The sequence below is a fragment of the Lepidothrix coronata genome, unplaced genomic scaffold, assembly GCF_001604755.1.
Source record: "Lepidothrix coronata isolate B3197 unplaced genomic scaffold, Lepidothrix_coronata-1.0 Scaffold52, whole genome shotgun sequence".
Classification (NCBI taxonomy): Eukaryota; Metazoa; Chordata; class Aves; order Passeriformes; family Pipridae; genus Lepidothrix; species Lepidothrix coronata.
In genome coordinates this window covers 2,438,312-2,454,429 of record NW_016690232.1, presented here as the reverse complement: position 1 = coordinate 2,454,429, position 16,118 = coordinate 2,438,312, and the positions used below count along the sequence as shown (strand labels likewise).

Genomic DNA, 16,118 nt, shown 5'->3' with positions numbered 1-16,118 from the left:
GAACTGAATGAGGGTAATATTTCTGCAGAAACTTAATTAAAAGCAAATTCTTGGGCATTTTATGCCTCCAAATAACCCATTTTTGATGTGTGTCTCTCCAAAACCCCAAACCACCCTGGCTTTGAGGCCAGGTGGAGCTTTCAGTCACTGACCCCAGTTCATCGAATATTTTTATGACATTTAATCAGATAACTTGCCCCTGGCTATTTACGCTGGAGTAGCTCTTGCTTTTTTAATTTGTGTGGGATTTGGTGTGTAATCTCTTTCCTAGGACCCTGGTCATCAGAAAGAATTGTGCTCAACCTCCCAGAAATTAGGGAACTATTTTGTTGGGGTAATTAATTTTTTTTTCCCTTTAATAACGTTCAGCCTGTGAAAAGACTGTAACTTTTCTCAAGGGCAGGAGCAGAAGGGGGTTAAGTGTGACTGGGCCCAGATCCAGCAACCCCCCTGGGCTCAGGCTGGCTTCTTGCTGGGATGCAGGAGGGGAGGGCTTGTTTTCCCAAAGCCTGTTAAGTAAAGCTGTGTATTCAGCACTGTTCAGCTCCAGCCCAGCTCTCTGGAAATCCTGTGTACACTGGCTTGTCTTCATTTATTTTCGTAGTCAATTAAGAGATGGACTTCCCAGCCTGAAAAGGCCCCGGGGCGGGGCAGGCCGGGCCGGGGCTGTCTGCCCTCGGTGTCTGGGCTCAGCGAGGTGCTGCTGCTCCCCGGGGCTCTGCACAAACCCTGCCTTTCATCCTGGGGCTCGGCTCACGCCCCCAGGGAGCTGCGGGGTGAAGGGAGGCTCCAGCCTCGCCTCCCATCCTGTTCTGGGACAGAAATGCCTTTCTCCCATCCTCACTGCCTGGCTGTCTGTGCACTGGGTGGGCAGCTCCCAGCTGGGGTGGCTCAGCACTGTGTCAGCAGGGTCTGGCTGCTGCTGCCTCGCTCCTCCTGGGTCCAGAGGGTCCCTGACAGCCCCTGCCTGCTCCTGGGTGAGCCCCAGCTTTACTGCCCCAGATCTTGCCCTGCCCACCTCTGGCTCACCAAACCCCTTATGCATAGAGCGAGTCTCACTTTTTACAGCCATCACATATTTTTCCAAAATAAAGCGTGGGAATGATACAAAAGCCAAGTTCTTCATTATGTTGTATATGTGAATACACAGTGCTACACTTAAGACAACAATGTGTTAGGAGGACAGCAGTGGGGTGAAGCGCATTGCTGACAATTCCTGTAGGTGACCATCTGAAAAGTGTCCCACTGTGTTCTCTGTCCTTTCTTTTTCCAACATGTGGTGTATTTCTGTCAGAAGCTGCTTCTCAAATGTAGCATTTTCCTACCCAAGGCTTTACTGCTTCCCCCTAGGAAAAGAGGCTTGGAAAGACAAGGTGCAAGGCAGCAGTGGTGCTGGGCAGTGTTTATTGGGCCAGGACTCTACACAGCCCCTGGGGGACGTGGTTGCTGCTGCCCTGAATGCCAGGGCGGGGGGGGAAGAAAAAGCCTCCTAGAAAATTTCTACAATAAATAGATAAAGCAGCATGGTTTGGACTGCTGTGGGCAGAGCTGCTGGCCCAGCACGGCCTGCAAAGCCAAAGCACGTGGCCAGGAGGGGCTGGGTGCACCAAGAGGCCACCCGGCTGCAGGATGCTCTGCCAGCACTCCTCACCCCTGCTCTCTTGGCTGCTTTCTTTTCCCCAATAAAACAAGGCTCGTGCAATGAGTGTCTGTATTCCCTGCTGCTTCTGATCCTGCTGGATGATTTTTGGAGGTGGCTGAGCTCCAGGATGCCCCTGGGCACTGGTGGTGTGGGATGCAGTGGGTTTGTGGGCTCTCTGCACAGGAGCTCTGCAGGGCTGGAGCCTGGAGACAGGATTCCCGACCTTGCAAGAGGGAATCGCTGCTCACAACTAGGGAAAGTGTGTATTTTTAGGCTGACCCTCTTGGACAGCCTCTACCACACACCCTGCCCAGCCCTCACCCTGCCTTGGCCCTCCCTGCTCCAAATTTGGGGTGGCCAGGCTGGGTGCTCGCAGAGGACGCTGGAGCAGCTCAGGGCTGGGTGCTGCAGTGACCCAACTGAAACCCACCCAGGCTGGGGAGCAGTTTCTGACTCCCCCAGGCTCTGGAGAAGCACTTCATTTCTCTCTGCTCCGCTTGAGCGCAGGGGGGTGTTGCTGGAGGTGCCAGCAGAGACACAGGCGGCCCCTCCCTCACCCGGGGCTGTCCAAGGCCGGTGCTCCCGGCCGTGCCGGGGGGAGCTGGGGAGCAAAGCAAGATGCCAAGGCACACATGGGGGGGTCACAGGGGCTGAGCCGGTGCATTCCCAGCCCCGGCTCACGCCTGGGAGAGGCGCACGGGGTAGGTGACCATGTTGAAGCTGTCCCAGGCGAAGAGCTGCCGCTCGGAGGGGTTGTAGTCCAGCATGCTGAGGTAGCGGAAGCGGTTCTCGAAGGGAATGCTCAGGGCCCGGCTGGCGCCTGTGGCCGTGTTGTAGGCGAAGTTGATGGTGGCATTGGGGGCCGAGTAGCTGCTGACGGTGTAGAGGGTGCCGCAGATGAGGAAGGAGTTGGCCACCCCTCGCTTGCGGATGTTGGTCTCCCAGGTCCGGCGGATCTCCAGCGTCTCGGGGTCCAGCTTGGAGAGGACGATGGCCCCCCGGGCGCTCTCGGTGCTGTAGATCACCCAGAGCCCCGTCTCATCCACCGCCAGGTCGATGTCGGTGTAGCCGCCCCAGGCGTAGGGGTACTGCCCGTGGTAGCCGGCGCCGGGGATCTCCCTCTCGGCCGTCACGGTCTCTCCCCGCAGGTCGTAGCGGGCCACGGAGCGGGAATGGCGCGGCTGGAAGAAGAGCCCGCCGCGGTAGACGACGGCCCCCGTGCTCTCCAGGGGCCGCGGCAGGATGTGCACCTTGGCGGGGTAGCCCCGGGCCAGCTGCTCGGCCTCCTCGTACTGGAAGAGCTGCCGCACCTCGGTGCCCACCGCGTCCACGCGCCACGTGGTGTCCCGCGTGAAGGGGGGCACGGGCTCGGGATCCTTCATCCACACGCCGTACTTCCCGGCGATGGAGTCCGCCCGGCCGAACACCACGGGCTCTCCCACCCACACGAGCTCTCCGCAGCCTGCTCAGGACAGGACGGGAGAGAGGGGGGTCACCGCGGGCCCCTCGGCGGGGCCGGGCGGTACCCGGAGCTGGGGGTGGGGGGTACCTGAGTCCGCGCCCCCCGGGCGGCCGAGCGCCGTCTCCTCCAGCAGCCGGGACACGGGAACCTCCGTCCGCTCCGACTGCAGCTCCTGGAAGGTGAGGGGCTGCGGATCCCAGCGGGGCGCTGCAGTTTGATCAGCACAGTGTGAGCAGGGGCTGGGCCAGCCCCCGGCACTGCCCTGCCTGCCCCCGCCGCCCTCGGGGCTCCGTGCCCGACTGCTGCGTCCCGGAATGCCGGTGTCTCCTCGGTCAAGAGCCTGGTGCCCCATCCCACTGCAGCAGGGCACATCTGTTACCCCCCCCCCCCCTAAGAGTATGGTTTAATTTTCCTTCGGGGAAACTCCTAAACCTCCCTAGACTAGCGCCCCGTGTCCCCGCTCTGCTCCAGGGCAGGTGATGGGATGAGGAAGGCTCTGGCTGACAGCGCTGCTTTAGCGAGGGGGTGTGGTACGACGGCTGCGACCCCCCGGTAGGGCTGAGCCCACCAGGGTCCCCAAGAGTGGGGAGCAGCAGTGGGTGCCCCACATGGGGGGCTGCAAAGGGACTTGCCCAGCGTCTGTGGGGAGGTCCTGGAGCAGAGCCAGTGGCACGGCCGCCCGAGGGTCCCGGCCCCGGCACTTACCCTTGCCGGGGGCGCGCAGGGTGTCACGGCCGGGCCCGTCCCTGCCGGGGGGGCAGCGGGCGGCCCGCAGCCGGGTGATCTCCTGGGCGCTGCTCTCCAGCCGCCTGCCCAGCTCCTCTTTCTCCCGCTCCAGCCGCCCCTTCTCCTCCTCCAGCCGGGCTTTGGCCCGCAGCAGCTCCCCGTACGCAGTCTCCAGCCGGGCGGCCGCGGCCACTTGCTGGGGCTCCCGAGCCCCCCCGGGCCCTGAGCCCCCCATTGCCCGCTCCCGGCTCTCCAGCCGGCTCAGGCGGGCGGCGAGCGCGGCCAGCTCTGCCCGCAGCTCGGGCACGCCGCCGGCAGCCTCAGGGCAGGCGGCCTCGACGGGGCTGGCCACCGTGAAGGAGTAGGTGCAGTGCCCGGCGCCGTCGGGGGCGCGGTGCAGGAATGCGGTGTCGGCGCGGCCGCGCAGGGCCAGGGACCCCCAGATCAGCATCCACAACCCCAGCATGGCCCCGCCACTCTGCACTCGCCGGGCACCGCCGCCCGCATTTATAGGGGAGAGGGTCGGGGCGGCGGGGGGCGGGCGAGCAGGAACCTTCCAGATGCCTGCGGCGGCACCGGCACTGCCCCCGCCGCCTACCCGGGGCGGCTGGCCGGGCTCGGCGGCCGCGGGGCCGAGTGCCAGGGGTGACGGCGGGGGCGAGGCGGGCGGACCTGCCCCCGCCGCGGGCGGGGAGGATCCGCCGGGCCCGGATCCGAAGCCCGCAGGGGCCGCGCGGGGATGGGAACGGGAACGGGGCCGAAGGAGCCGGGTACGGCCCCGCCCCCTTCGCTCACAGCCCCGCCCCCTCCCGGCGCGGCCCCGCCCCGTTCCAGCAAGCTCCGCCCCGGAGCGCGGGCCCGCCCCCTCTGCAGACCCCGCCTCTTTCCCTCGCCCCGCCCATACATCAGTAGCTCGGCGCTCGGTGCGGCCGGTGGAGCGTCGAGGTGATCGATGTGACAGTGGACCCTCCGCCGCACCGGCCATTTCCCGCCGGCCCGGCCCGGAGCCGAGCGCGGTCACCGCTCCGCTCCTGTCTTGTCTTGTCCTGTCCTGTCTGCTTCCCTCCTGTCCCTTCCTCTCCACCCCTCCGGGCCCGCCGGTGCGGGTGACCCGGCCGCTCCCCGCTGCCTCCTCCAAGCATCCCCAGCCCGGCCATGCCGCCCAAATTCAAGCGGCACCTGAACGACGACGAGGTGACGGGCTCGGTGAAGAGCGAGCGGGTGAGTGCCGCCCCTGCGCGGTCGCGGCGGGCGGGTGCTGCCCGCGGGGTGCCCCGGTGCGGGTCCCTGGGCCGGGGTCCCTGTGCTGCCGCAGCCCTTCGGGGCCCGGAGCCCGAACCGCTGTGACCGCGGCGTTCGGTCAGTGAGGGGCTGTGCGAGCATCACAGCCGACCTGCGGGTTGTAAAATCAGCCACTTCAGGGGGAAGGGCTGCCCTGAGAACCTGTTGTAGTTCCTTTGCTCCATGTCTCTGGCTGTGAGACCCCGCTGTGCTCCGGTCTCCTGCCGCTCTGCAGGGCTTGGCATGGGCATGTCCTGGCTCTTGTGTCTCGCAGCTGGCCAGGGAACTCGTGTGAAGTCGCCCTGTGCTTTACAGCTGAGTTCTTCCCCTGGTGCCAAGGTCCTCTGACGTTTCAGGCAGTGGATACGGGTCATAGTGGTGCAGTTGCCTGTGTTAGACAAAGCGGGTTTAACCTGATGTGTTTGTCCTGGGGTCACGCTGTGCTAAAACTCAGTTTAGACCGCGGTCTTAAGTGCTGCTGCAGCTCACAACAGCTGTCAGTGAGACGAGGATCCCGAGTTCCAAGAGCACTTTGCTCATCCTTGCGGGAAGCAACGGCTGGAACTATTGTGTGGTCTCACGGGTTGCTTAAGTTGATTGAGGAAATGTGGCAAGGATGGAAATGTAGGGGAGCTTTGAAATAACATCATCAGGCTTGCAGGTGGGGGCCTGAATTTGTGCACAGGGGAAGCAGCAGCTGTTGGTACCTCAAGGACCACTGCTGTGTCCCTGGGCCCATGCCTTCAGTGTGGCATTTCCCCCTATTGACTATTTTTGACCCTGAGCAGATGTTTCAGGGAGCCCTGAGCTCAGTTTGTAAACCCTGTGCTGCCCTGATAGGAGAAACAAATTCTAGTAAATGTCTTTTTCCGAAACTGTCAGGCTTCAGTGGGATTGCTCTTAAAAATCAGCCTTTGGACCGTCTAGTGGGATCAGCAAATCTGAGCAGAGCAGAGCCGTCAGACCACTCTGCTTCCCTGCCCGGGGAGCCCAGTGTGTTTCCTTGTGCTTACACCTGCTCCTATCAGATGGCTGGAGAAACCATGTCCTCCAAAGCCAGCGTGGATCTGACTTCCCGCATGGATGGGATGGCGCAGGGTGGCTGTGGGCGACACTGATGTGTTTGCTGGCAGGGCTGGGGACTGTCCCTTGAGCAGAGAGGGCCTTCCTGCAGGCAGAGGATGCTGATTGCATCCTAAGAGCTGGAAATGTGTGTGACATGGTGGTTGCTTATTGTTTTTAATGTGTTTGCAGAGGAACCTGTTGGAGGAAGACTCAGATGAAGAGGAAGACTTTTTCTTGTGAGTTCCTGAACGGCTGCTGTAGGGAATGCAATGTCCTGCCTGCCTGCAGCTCTGGGACTGGGAATCAAAACCTTTGATTCCTTTGGGATGATCTCCCAGAGCCTTGGCATTGAGTATGAATTAAGTCTTAATAGGTGTGACCTTTTGTAAGGTGGGGTGTCCCACCTATCCTCAGACGTGGGAGGGACTCATGGGAGCTATGAAAACAATCCTTCATCTACAAGGCGTTGGTTCTCTCTTGTGTATCTTTTGAGTCTCGTTTAAAAACATGTTTTCATTGTATCCTCCATCCTGACTGATCTTTTCTGCCTGCAGGAGGGGGCCTTCTGGACCCAGGTTTGGACCCAGGAATGACAAGATCAGGCAGTAAGTTGTTGTTCCTCAGTGTCACCTAGATAGTAATTTATTCTAGTGCTGTGAGCCCCTGCTGCTGTCTTACCAAAGTATTTCTGTGTAGTTCTTAGCAGGAACGTTCCTTGCACCTGCTTTCTTCTAATTGTTATGTCCTACCCTATGTGCCCACAGCTGAAGGAAATGTGAGATTTGATGCAAGGTGTCAAGAAGTTGAGCGCTGACAGAGACAAAGGGATAAGATTATATCACAGTAGCTTAGTGGAGTTTCTGAAGCCCTTGCTGGGTTGTGGTGGTGAGCTGTTCCATGCTTTTGTGAGGCTCTTTTTCTAGAGCCCTGAACTTTAGCCTTCACTAGCACAACTTTTTATTGGTTTGTGGCTTTTTGCCTTCATCCTGTAACATGCTCCTCAACATTTCAGGAAAGCAGTTGGGCAGGAACACACCAGCACTGTGTTTTTTGGGCAGCAGCTGGTCCTCTGGCCTCTTCCCCAGATAAAAACCTGATAGAGGTGACCTGGAGATGAGCAGTGACTCAGTGGAGTCAAGGCAGCTGGAAAACAGGAAACCATTACAGGAGGAGGATTAGGGCAAGAAGGAAGGAGTGAATGCTCTGGATTCTCCTCCCATGGAGTCATTTCATGGATGATGCTTGTTCAGGGCTCCAGTTTTCCCTGCCCTTTCCTATGAGGGATGTGGTGGTGGTACTTAATTAAAAGTGGGAGGATTCTCTCAGCCCCCTGGTTCGTGTTGCCCTGTTTCCTTTGCTGGTCTCTGTGGAGCCAGAACAGAGCTCTGTGTGGGGCCTTATGACTGGGCTGTTCAGACTAGGTCTTGTTTGCAGCCTGAGTGTGGCTCTTCGTGAGGGATGTTTTCCATGCCAGGAAGATGCCAGTGCAGCTCTGGGATGACTCACTGCCAATGTCAGCATCAGGCAGTGCCTGTCTGTGTGCCTGCTCGCCACGTTACCTGCAGGGGCAAAGGGCGCTCAAGATACACGACAGGCAGTGGGAAGGTCACTGTGCCCTGAGTTTTCAGGGGTCTGTCTTCCCTCCTGCGTGTGAGGAGACTGTTGGTAGAGGTGAAGTGATCCTTGGAATAAGCCAGAGTGGATAAAGCCTGCCTTCTAGGGCACAGCCAGGCTGATTGGGAGTAAATGAAGTAGAGAGGGGATAATGTCTGCCCCTTCATCCTCCTCTGCTGGACAGGAATTGCAGTATCTTCTGCCTTCCCTGTGTGGTGGGGAAAAACAGGAGCTCTTCTCTTCCCACGATCTTGGCCTGGCAGGCAGGAGTGTGGGCTTAGGTAGAGGATGGCACTGCACCTGTGGAGGGGAAGGAAAATGAAAGAGGTGTTCAGCCAGGAACTGGTGGGTCCAGAGGTGTGATGTGACTCATGCCCAACACCCCTGAGATTTGCCCGCTGCCAGAGATTGCTTGGATAGTGGACTTGGAATGAAATATGTCCCTTGGGGTAGCAATTGGCTACATCTATCCAGTATCTAGAACATCTGTTATAGAACAGTGTTTATTTTCTGCTCTCATCAACGCTGACTGCTTTGTTTAATAAGCACTTGTGCCATGCACTCATCACTTCTCGTCATGGAGCTCATTATTACGTTTCTGATCTTGTGCCGATGAATCGATGCCTGGTCTCTTAGCGAGCCAGTTTGCTCTGGTTTCAACAGAGAAAGGGTTGGGCAGCTGCTGAAAAACTAAAAGCAAAAGGCATTTTAAGGAGGAATTTGAGCATTTGGAGAGCTGAGGCATAGCTGGGCAAAGCTAGAGAGGCTGTAGCTATACAGGGCTGGAGGATCGAGGTGTGAAGACAGGCGTAAAAGGAAACTGGATGGAGGACTGGGGAGAGGAAAAAGTGATGGGAGCAAAGGTGTGGAACATGTTGAATGTGAGGGTCAAGGCTGGAAATTTTTTCTAGTTGTCCTTGGCAGTAAAGGGTCTTGAGTCAGGGTGGAGTTTGGTGGCAGAGACCCTCGAGGCTGGCTCAGCTGTGGGGAACACTGCAAACTTCAGAGGGGAAAGTGGTGAATTACAGTCGGCAACAGTGGCACGAGGAAGTGTCAGTCCCCTCCATGCTGTGTTTCGTCCTGATGTGTCTGGAAACTGCTTGGTTAGGGTGGACTCTCCTCTGGTAACCGAGAGGCCACATGGGGTCCCTTGGGCTCCCTCTGAGACCTCCCATCCCGGGGTGGGCCAGAACTGAAAGGCAGCTTTTAATAGGCTTTTATCCTTTTCCCCAAAGTTACCAAGAACAGGTTGGGGAAAGCTGAACTCCTTTCTTTGCCTTTCCTGAATATGGGTGTGTGAGAGCTCTTAGTGCCTTTTCGGGGAAAGTGGGGTGTTCATCTTCCACCTGCATTTCTTTTATTTAGAACAATAGCATCTAATCACAGGCCATCTTTTCAAAAGCACCACTAAAATCACCCCCTTTTCTGCACTGCTTGACTTGTTTCATTGCTGATGTTTGTGCTCTCTGGAGACTCTGCTGTTGGATTCAGGTTCGTGCTGGTGATAAGGCTCAGCACCCTGCTGAGGTATCCCAGGAGCCAGGTCTTGGTCCCTGTGATTCCCTCGTTCTGCTGGGGGTGACCAGCATCCCTGGCCCCAGGGCTCGGCTTTGGTGGCTCTGTCTTTCTGCAGGCCCTGAGGAAGGGGAGAGTTTGAGGAATGGTTTGAAGGCAAGAGTTGACAGCAGCTTCCCAGGGCCTGGCTGTTCATGGGAGGTGGCTGGTTGTGCAGTGGGCCCCAGCCACAGTGCAGGCTTTCATCTGGAGGTGATACCGAGACCATGTTTACGGGAATCATTGTTGGAAATAATCCTTTCCATGACTGAAAGGCTTCAGGGAAGCACAGACTGCTGTTTTCCTCACAGCTGGGACGAAGCAGCAACTTAAAGCCAGGGATTTGTGGAATAGTTGTGCTGATAGATACACTGTTGCTGAACTGTGGCTCAGGCAGTCTTGTGCAGTGCTGGCCTCCTGCCTTTGTACCTTCCACCTGCCCTGGCTCTCCATCCTGTTCCCTCTTCCCTGGGTTACTGCCACAACGAGGGGCGTTTGGGAGTCATTTGCACCAAAACACACAGCACTATTAATATGGCTGGGGTGGAAAACAGAAGTGTGTCGTGCTGGCTGTAAACAGCCAGCCTGGAGACAAGCAGCAGCCTTGGGCAGCACATCCTGTGGCGTGTGTGCATGGCCTGTTCATGGCATCTGGAGAATGCAGTAGCACTGTTGTCAGCCCAACACCCTGACCAGCCCAGGGAGTTTTCAGTACCTAACCAGTATGGCCAAAATGGAAAGGCATATTCCTCCCACTCTGGTACAGCAAAGCACAAGAAAAGAGGAGTCTAAACCAAGCTGAGCAGTGTTGGGTCTCCTGTTGCTCTTACAGTGTATGCTTGCTGTCCTTGTTAAAAGCATCATGTTTGCAGTTACTAGTAAGAAGGAGGGTCGTGGGAGACATTTTATGCTTTTGTCTTTCTCCCTTTCCTGGCAGGTATTTATTCTATTTTATTTCTCTTGGAAATCTGCCTGGAGTGAAGCACATGAAGTGTATGTGTCAAAAGCCAGTAGCTCCCTGATAGGAAATACGTTTTGAATTAGAGGATTCATTCCCTCTTGCCAAATAAAGCAAGAAAATATTTTCTTCTTGATTCTTCTTGAGTTTCCAGCCTCAAGCATGCCAAACTAGTGGGAATTTTTGAATTTGTTCTGAAACTGCTGGGCTCATGCATAGGCTGGACATCTTTGAGCTCCCTCCTGTTTTTTGTTTTGTTGTTTTTCCCCAGGGTTCTCTTTTACATCAGATGCCAAAAGGTATTGATTGGGCTGCTCAAATGCATCTGTGTTCCCTGGAAGTTCAAGACCTCAACATTTGTGGGAGTTTATAAGCCTTGATTTCTCTGTGCCTCCATTCTCCACTTGTGAAATGTTTTGTTCTCTTGGGGACAGTTAACAGCTAGCCTAGGGTTTGGGAAGGTAGCAAAGGCTCTTGGTGTTTTGCCAGCAGCTCAAGTGAGAAGGGAGGGGATGCTGAGGTGCAGCTTGGGCAGTAAGAGTCTGTGCTCCATAGGTCTCTCCCAAATGCTGGTATGCACCACAGCAGCAGGTACCTGCCCGATTTGCCTCCAACACTTTGGGGTGTCCCAGGACTGCAGCAGCATCTCTCCAGGCTCTGACCCGTACTGGCAAGGATACAGGTGGTGTTGCATTGCTCTGCACATTCCTGGATGCACCATGACCTTGTGTGCTCCCACTTGTTAGTTGTACCAGGATAACTTGGTTACAAATCCGTTGTAGGAGGAAATATCTACTTTCAAGCCAGTAAATGATTTTAGAAACATTTACATACTGCAAATGTAGACTTCTGCCTGTGAAGCCGATGTTTAAGGCGTCAGAGGTTTTGCCAAGTTGGCTCATCTGGGGTAGCAGATGTTTCTGCTTTTCCTCTCTCACCCCAAGCTGGAGCTGCGTTGCTGGCGACTCCGAGCTGGGACTTGTGCCGAGGTAAGGAAACCCCTTTGCAGAACATGCCTCCTCCTCACCTGCTGTCCCAAGGATGGGCCAGGGGGCTGCGTGGGGTGGACCCTTTGCTCCACAGGGCACTGCCACGTGTTTCCCAGACAGCATCAGGCTGTGTCCTCAGCGCCACCTCCCGTGTTTTCCCAATGGTGGCAGCTGTGCCACTCACCTAATACCTTGTAAAACAAATCGTGGCTCAGAACAGGCTCCTGGGCACGGGGTAGGTTCCTGCTGAGAGGGGTTTAGGGATTATCTGTGCCTTTCCCCTCCAGATAAGGAACTCCATCACTGTGGAAGGCGGGAGCTGCTGCCGCACGGTGTAGGTGGGTTCAAGAGAGATGCTGCTCCCACGGACTCTGTGATGCAGCACAGGGAAAGCAGGTTCCTTTTTGGTGCTGTCCTAAACAAAGCAAATATTTATGTGTGCTGTTGGAGTCCAGCATGTGCCATATGAAGCCTGTTGACTCAGAAACTGGCTTCAGAGGGGTTGCCTGGGCACAGTGCAGTGGTGCTGCAGAGCTCGACCTGAAAGGCTAAGATGGGAAACCCCATCATATTCAAAAATCTGGAGCTCTTCCTAGAGCTTTCTGGGGAGAAAACAGCCTTTTCGTGATTTTTCTTGCCTGCTTTTGGAACAGTAGATAAATGTGAGCAAGGCATGTGCTTTTCCATTGTGACCACTATTGCTTGTTGCAGCTGCTCCTCGTCGGCACAAGTGTGTGCTCAGTAAGAGGCAGGCAGCTGGGAGGGAGGCAGGAGAAATGGGTCAGTGTGAACCTATGCCTCTAATTAATTAATTAGAAGCATGGGGGCTAGGACAGAGCTCTGTTCCTGGTTCTGCAGTGCCCCATTGACTGGCCTTGGGCCAGTTGCTCCCAGTCTGTCTTGGCCGCAGTTTCCCAGGCCATGGGGGAGGATCTGCTGTTCCTGTCATTCCAAGTGCTCTGACCTCAGGGTAAGGTGGAGAGCTGCTGAAGTGGCCCATTTGTGCTGCATATTTAGGTACTGCTGGATGCATTTCAATATGTTTAAAGTGCTTAAATGTTTTTAGTTGAGGCAACCTAAGCCACCAAACCTAAGATTGCTGCAGAGTGAGTGGCCTGGAGCTATTTCTGTTTTGTTGCCCTGTGTGTAGTGTTGCCTCCAAGATCCTGCTGTTGCCATTGACTTTTTGGGAACAGTATGTCTCAAACAATGTCTTGTATCCCCAGGGCCTCAAGGAAATTCTTATTTCTATCTCCAGGAAAATAAAAGTGTATTAGCTCCAAAATACAAACCAGAATGTAGCAGTATTTTTCCACCAGGAAAATTCTTCTCTCTTGCCAGTGTGTTGGTTTTTTTTTTTCCTGGAGTGAATAAATACATTTTTAATAACCCTCCGGGTGTGATTTAGGCTACTGTTCACTGAAGTGACTACCCACAGAGTTGCATAACCTGTGAGAAGATGAATTATAGCTTGATTTAGTTCATTTCAGCCATTCCTTTGCTGTCCACTTGATGCCCCTGGCAGAGTGGGTTTAATTTAGTAATTCAGTTTCCAGAGAGGGGAGTGCACCTTGATTTGATTTCACCAGCAAAGGTGTGATGTGAGGTTCTATGGAATGTAGAAAGATAAGGTGTGGGTTTTATACCTTTTTCCCCTTTGTGAGCTCTTCTGCAGCAGAGGTGCCCACCAACAGCAATTAGTGCCTTTTCATACTGTGTGTTACAGAGGGTTACCCCTTCTGCTGACTTCCCAGTGTTCTCTCTGAGCCCCTTGTGTTCCCTGGCCCTTCCTGAGATTGCTGGAGACTCACCCCATGCCTCTGGCTTCCTCAGCATCCCACTGACCTCTCTCCACTGTTGTGCCCTTTCGTTTTTGTGGGTGAGCTCTGGGCAGCTCTGAGCTGTGATGCTCAGCCTGTGGTGCTCAGTTCTGCCCCTCTGTGCTCTGCCCCAGTGTCCAGAACCAGGTGGACGAGGTCATCGATGTCATGCAGGAGAACATCACGAAGGTGATCGAGAGAGGCGAGCGGCTGGATGACCTGCAGGATAAATCAGGTGCGATCCCAAATGCAGCTCTGCTGGCCTGTTCCCCACCTCTTTGCCTGGTTGCTGGGCCAGGTTACCTGGTTCAGTTCAGAAAGCACCTAATGACAGACCTGGACTTGTATTGCTGTCCCTTTTGGGAGTGGTGTTTCCCAGCCTTGGGCTGCAGATCAGACTTTCTGCCAACATTCTTTCCACCTTCACCTTCTGCTGCTCTGTGCAGAGGTGTTAGTTTGGGGGCATCTGTGTGCTGTGATCTAGTAGGTCCTTCAAGCAAAGGCAGATTGGTCTGTCTCCTGGCACTGTCCACTGGCTTGCAGAGCAACTTCCGTACGACTTGTCTTGTGGGTGCTCTGGTGAAGGGCATCACACTGGCACCTGCTGGGGCTTTGGTGAATCACGCTGTGGTTGGGTCTCTTCCCCTAACACCGAGTTTATTGCATAAAACTCAGTGGAGTTAGAAGGAGTGGGTGCTCTGACTGTGTGTGCGCCACTGAATCACCTCTTTCCTTTCCTTAACTAGACAGTTTATCAGACAATGCAGCAGCTTTTAGCAAAAGAGCCAAGCACCTCCGGAGACAGATGTGGTGGCGAGACTGTAAGGTGAGCAAGAACGGGAACAGGCAGGGGTGGGCTTGTGGAAGGGTGGTTACCTGCCTGCTCCTGGGAGGGGATGGAGAAGCTCTGCTTTCCAGCTGAAAAGATGCTGGAAGGCAAAAGCACCCTTTTGGGTCAAAGCAGGTGCCCCAGGCACCCTGTGTAACATGCCTGTGTGCTCCCCTTGCAGATGAAGGCGATCATAGCGATGGTGGTGGTTATTCTCCTGCTCGTGATCATTGGTGAGTAGCTCCAGATCACCCCAGACATGTCTGGCATTGAAATACTCATGGTGCTCCATACTGGGACACCATGGTGCTCTTGTCCCTGGGGGAGTGCACCTGAGCCACTCCATCAGGCCCCACTCTGCCTTAAGCCATCCTAAGTGGTGCCTATAGGGCACTCTGTGCCCCTTCTCTGCAAGGCTCAAACCGAGTCCTGCTGACTCTGACCAGAGAAAGCCAGCACTGCCCTGCCAACCTTGTATTGATCCAGGGTTGGCACTGACTGATGCCAAGGCTGGTGGGAGGAGATGGAAAAGTTTCAGACCAAAGCAATGTCTTCCAAAGGCATGTCCACATGTATCAGCCATCTTGCAATGAGCCTGCTGTCTACAAACGCTCTTCCCCTAAGCTGCTTAATTTTCATTAAGTAGCTGTTTTGGCTTTGCCATTGGTCCCTTCCTCTGCCCTCTGCCCTTCCTGGAGCTCCCCAGAGCCGAGATGTCACTGGTTTTCCTACCAAACAGCTAATAATGACCAGAGTGTGTTTCTTCCAGCAGAAGTAATTCATCCCTCTGCAGAATGATGTGCTCCAGGGATCCAGGCAGCCCAGCATGGCAGCTCAGCCCTTCTGAGCCACTGGGTCTGGAGGGTTTTCCTCCCACTGAAGTGGCCAGGGGCAGCTCTGCAACTGTCCATGTTCCTTCAGCAAAGCCCTCACGGCCTGTTGTCCTTCTGACACACAGCCTGCAGCAAGAGAGAGGCAGAGCTGGCAGCAGGGTGGAGAGAGAGAGAGACTGATGGAAAATCCCATCTGGTTTAATTTTGGGAAGCTGGAAGGAGATGAAGGTGGCAGGATATGTTGTCTAGTGTGTGTGCAGGCAGCAGATTGCTTTAGCTCGAGGTTGGGAACACACTTCTGCTCGCAGCTGCTCAGTGTTTGTCTCTACAGAAACAGGGAGGGGGCTCCCTGGCAGGGCCGGGTGTTGCACAGGACGGTGTGTGGTGAGAGCTTGTTCCTTTGTGTTTTCCAGTACCCATAGTCCTGAAGTACCGTTCCTGACGGGGCAGCTGGAGGCTTCGCTGGAGCAGCCTCTGGGATGTCCAAACTGCTGTGTAATTTAAGTGAGATATCTGTATATAGCTTTGAAGTTGTTTTTCTCCCGGGAGCAAGGAGCAGGAGGAGGTGGCAAGAGGCCAGTTCTAACGGAGCGTTTTAGGAACTGCCAAACAGCCCTTTTCCGGTCGAGTACCTGTTCCTCCCGTCAGACTTATTTTTTATAACAGAAGATTCAGATCCCAAATCGCCTGTTTTGGGGAACTCTGGGTCTCTGGTTTGGAGCTGGCTACTTGCCACTACAATCTATCTGTATATATGGTTGAGTTGTAATATTAATAATAATACTGTTCAAGAAGCTCCCTGCTGTGGAAGGCAGAGGGGACTCTGTCCTTTAATCAGAGAAAAAGAGGGGATAAATGTCTGAAAAGAAACATACCAATATATTACAGGAAACTGGCTCTTCTGTGGAGAACTGCAAGGGTGTTGTTTCTCTTGTGTTAAAAAAAAAAAAAAAGGAGGAAAAAAAAGAAATTCGGTTTCACGATCCAGAAGATTTTCTGGTCCTGCCATGGGAATGCACAAGCTCAGTGTTTTCAGTATTGCTGCTTACAGCTGTGACTAAAGACATTCCAGTAAACCTATTTTTGACTGTACATGTGGAGTTTCTGCACGTCTGATAAAGTTTTGGAGGACATTCAGGGCTCTCCACGGCCGGGAGTCCCTGGGAATGGGCCATTTCTGTGTTTTCTTAACCAAAAGCAAGAAGTGTGTGTAGAGCCCAGCAATAAGCACCAGACACAGCAGGAGAAGAGCAACTCTCCTGAAACCAGTGTACAGGCAATGAGCTTACTTCATATTCAGAGCCCTTCCCTTGATGTTGTGGTCCCAGTCCCAATGCCAGCCCAT

The 16,118-nt window shown here is 55.0% G+C and overlaps 2 protein-coding genes across 2 annotated transcripts; one reads left to right on the top strand and one right to left on the bottom strand.

The window, feature by feature from the left end:
* Positions 1-1,387: 1,387 nt before the first annotated feature.
* On the bottom strand, positions 1,388-4,296 carry MYOC (myocilin). The gene is made up of 3 exons (XM_017815677.1): positions 3,810-4,296; positions 3,192-3,311; positions 1,388-3,104 (listed from the first exon to the last, which is right to left on the bottom strand). The coding sequence occupies exons 1-3, from the start codon at positions 4,294-4,296 to the stop codon at positions 2,320-2,322; spliced, it is 1,392 nt and encodes a 463-aa protein (XP_017671166.1). The 3' UTR covers positions 1,388-2,319.
* Positions 4,297-4,744: 448 nt separating this feature from the next.
* On the top strand, positions 4,745-15,778 carry VAMP4 (vesicle associated membrane protein 4). Its single transcript, XM_017815687.1, has 7 exons — positions 4,745-5,051; positions 6,366-6,412; positions 6,731-6,781; positions 13,246-13,346; positions 13,858-13,937; positions 14,122-14,173; positions 15,187-15,778. The coding sequence occupies exons 1-7, from the start codon at positions 4,986-4,988 to the stop codon at positions 15,213-15,215; spliced, it is 426 nt and encodes a 141-aa protein (XP_017671176.1). The 5' UTR covers positions 4,745-4,985; the 3' UTR covers positions 15,216-15,778.
* The last annotated feature ends 340 nt before the right edge of the window (positions 15,779-16,118 follow it).

Coding starts and splice junctions, on each gene's coding strand:
- MYOC (XM_017815677.1), bottom strand. CDS start 4,296: ATGCTGGGGTTGTGGATGCTGATCTGGGGGTCCCTGGCCCTGCGCGGC. Junction 3,312..3,809: donor CCTGCGCGCCCCCGGCAAGG/GTAAGTGCCGGG, acceptor ATCAAACTGCAG/CGCCCCGCTGGGATCCGCAG. Junction 3,105..3,191: donor CCCGGGGGGCGCGGACTCAG/GTACCCCCCACC, acceptor TGTCCTGAGCAG/GCTGCGGAGAGCTCGTGTGG.
- VAMP4 (XM_017815687.1), top strand. CDS start 4,986: ATGCCGCCCAAATTCAAGCGGCACCTGAACGACGACGAGGTGACGGGC. Junction 6,413..6,730: donor GAAGAGGAAGACTTTTTCTT/GTGAGTTCCTGA, acceptor TTCTGCCTGCAG/GAGGGGGCCTTCTGGACCCA. Junction 13,347..13,857: donor TGACCTGCAGGATAAATCAG/GTGCGATCCCAA, acceptor TTCCTTAACTAG/ACAGTTTATCAGACAATGCA.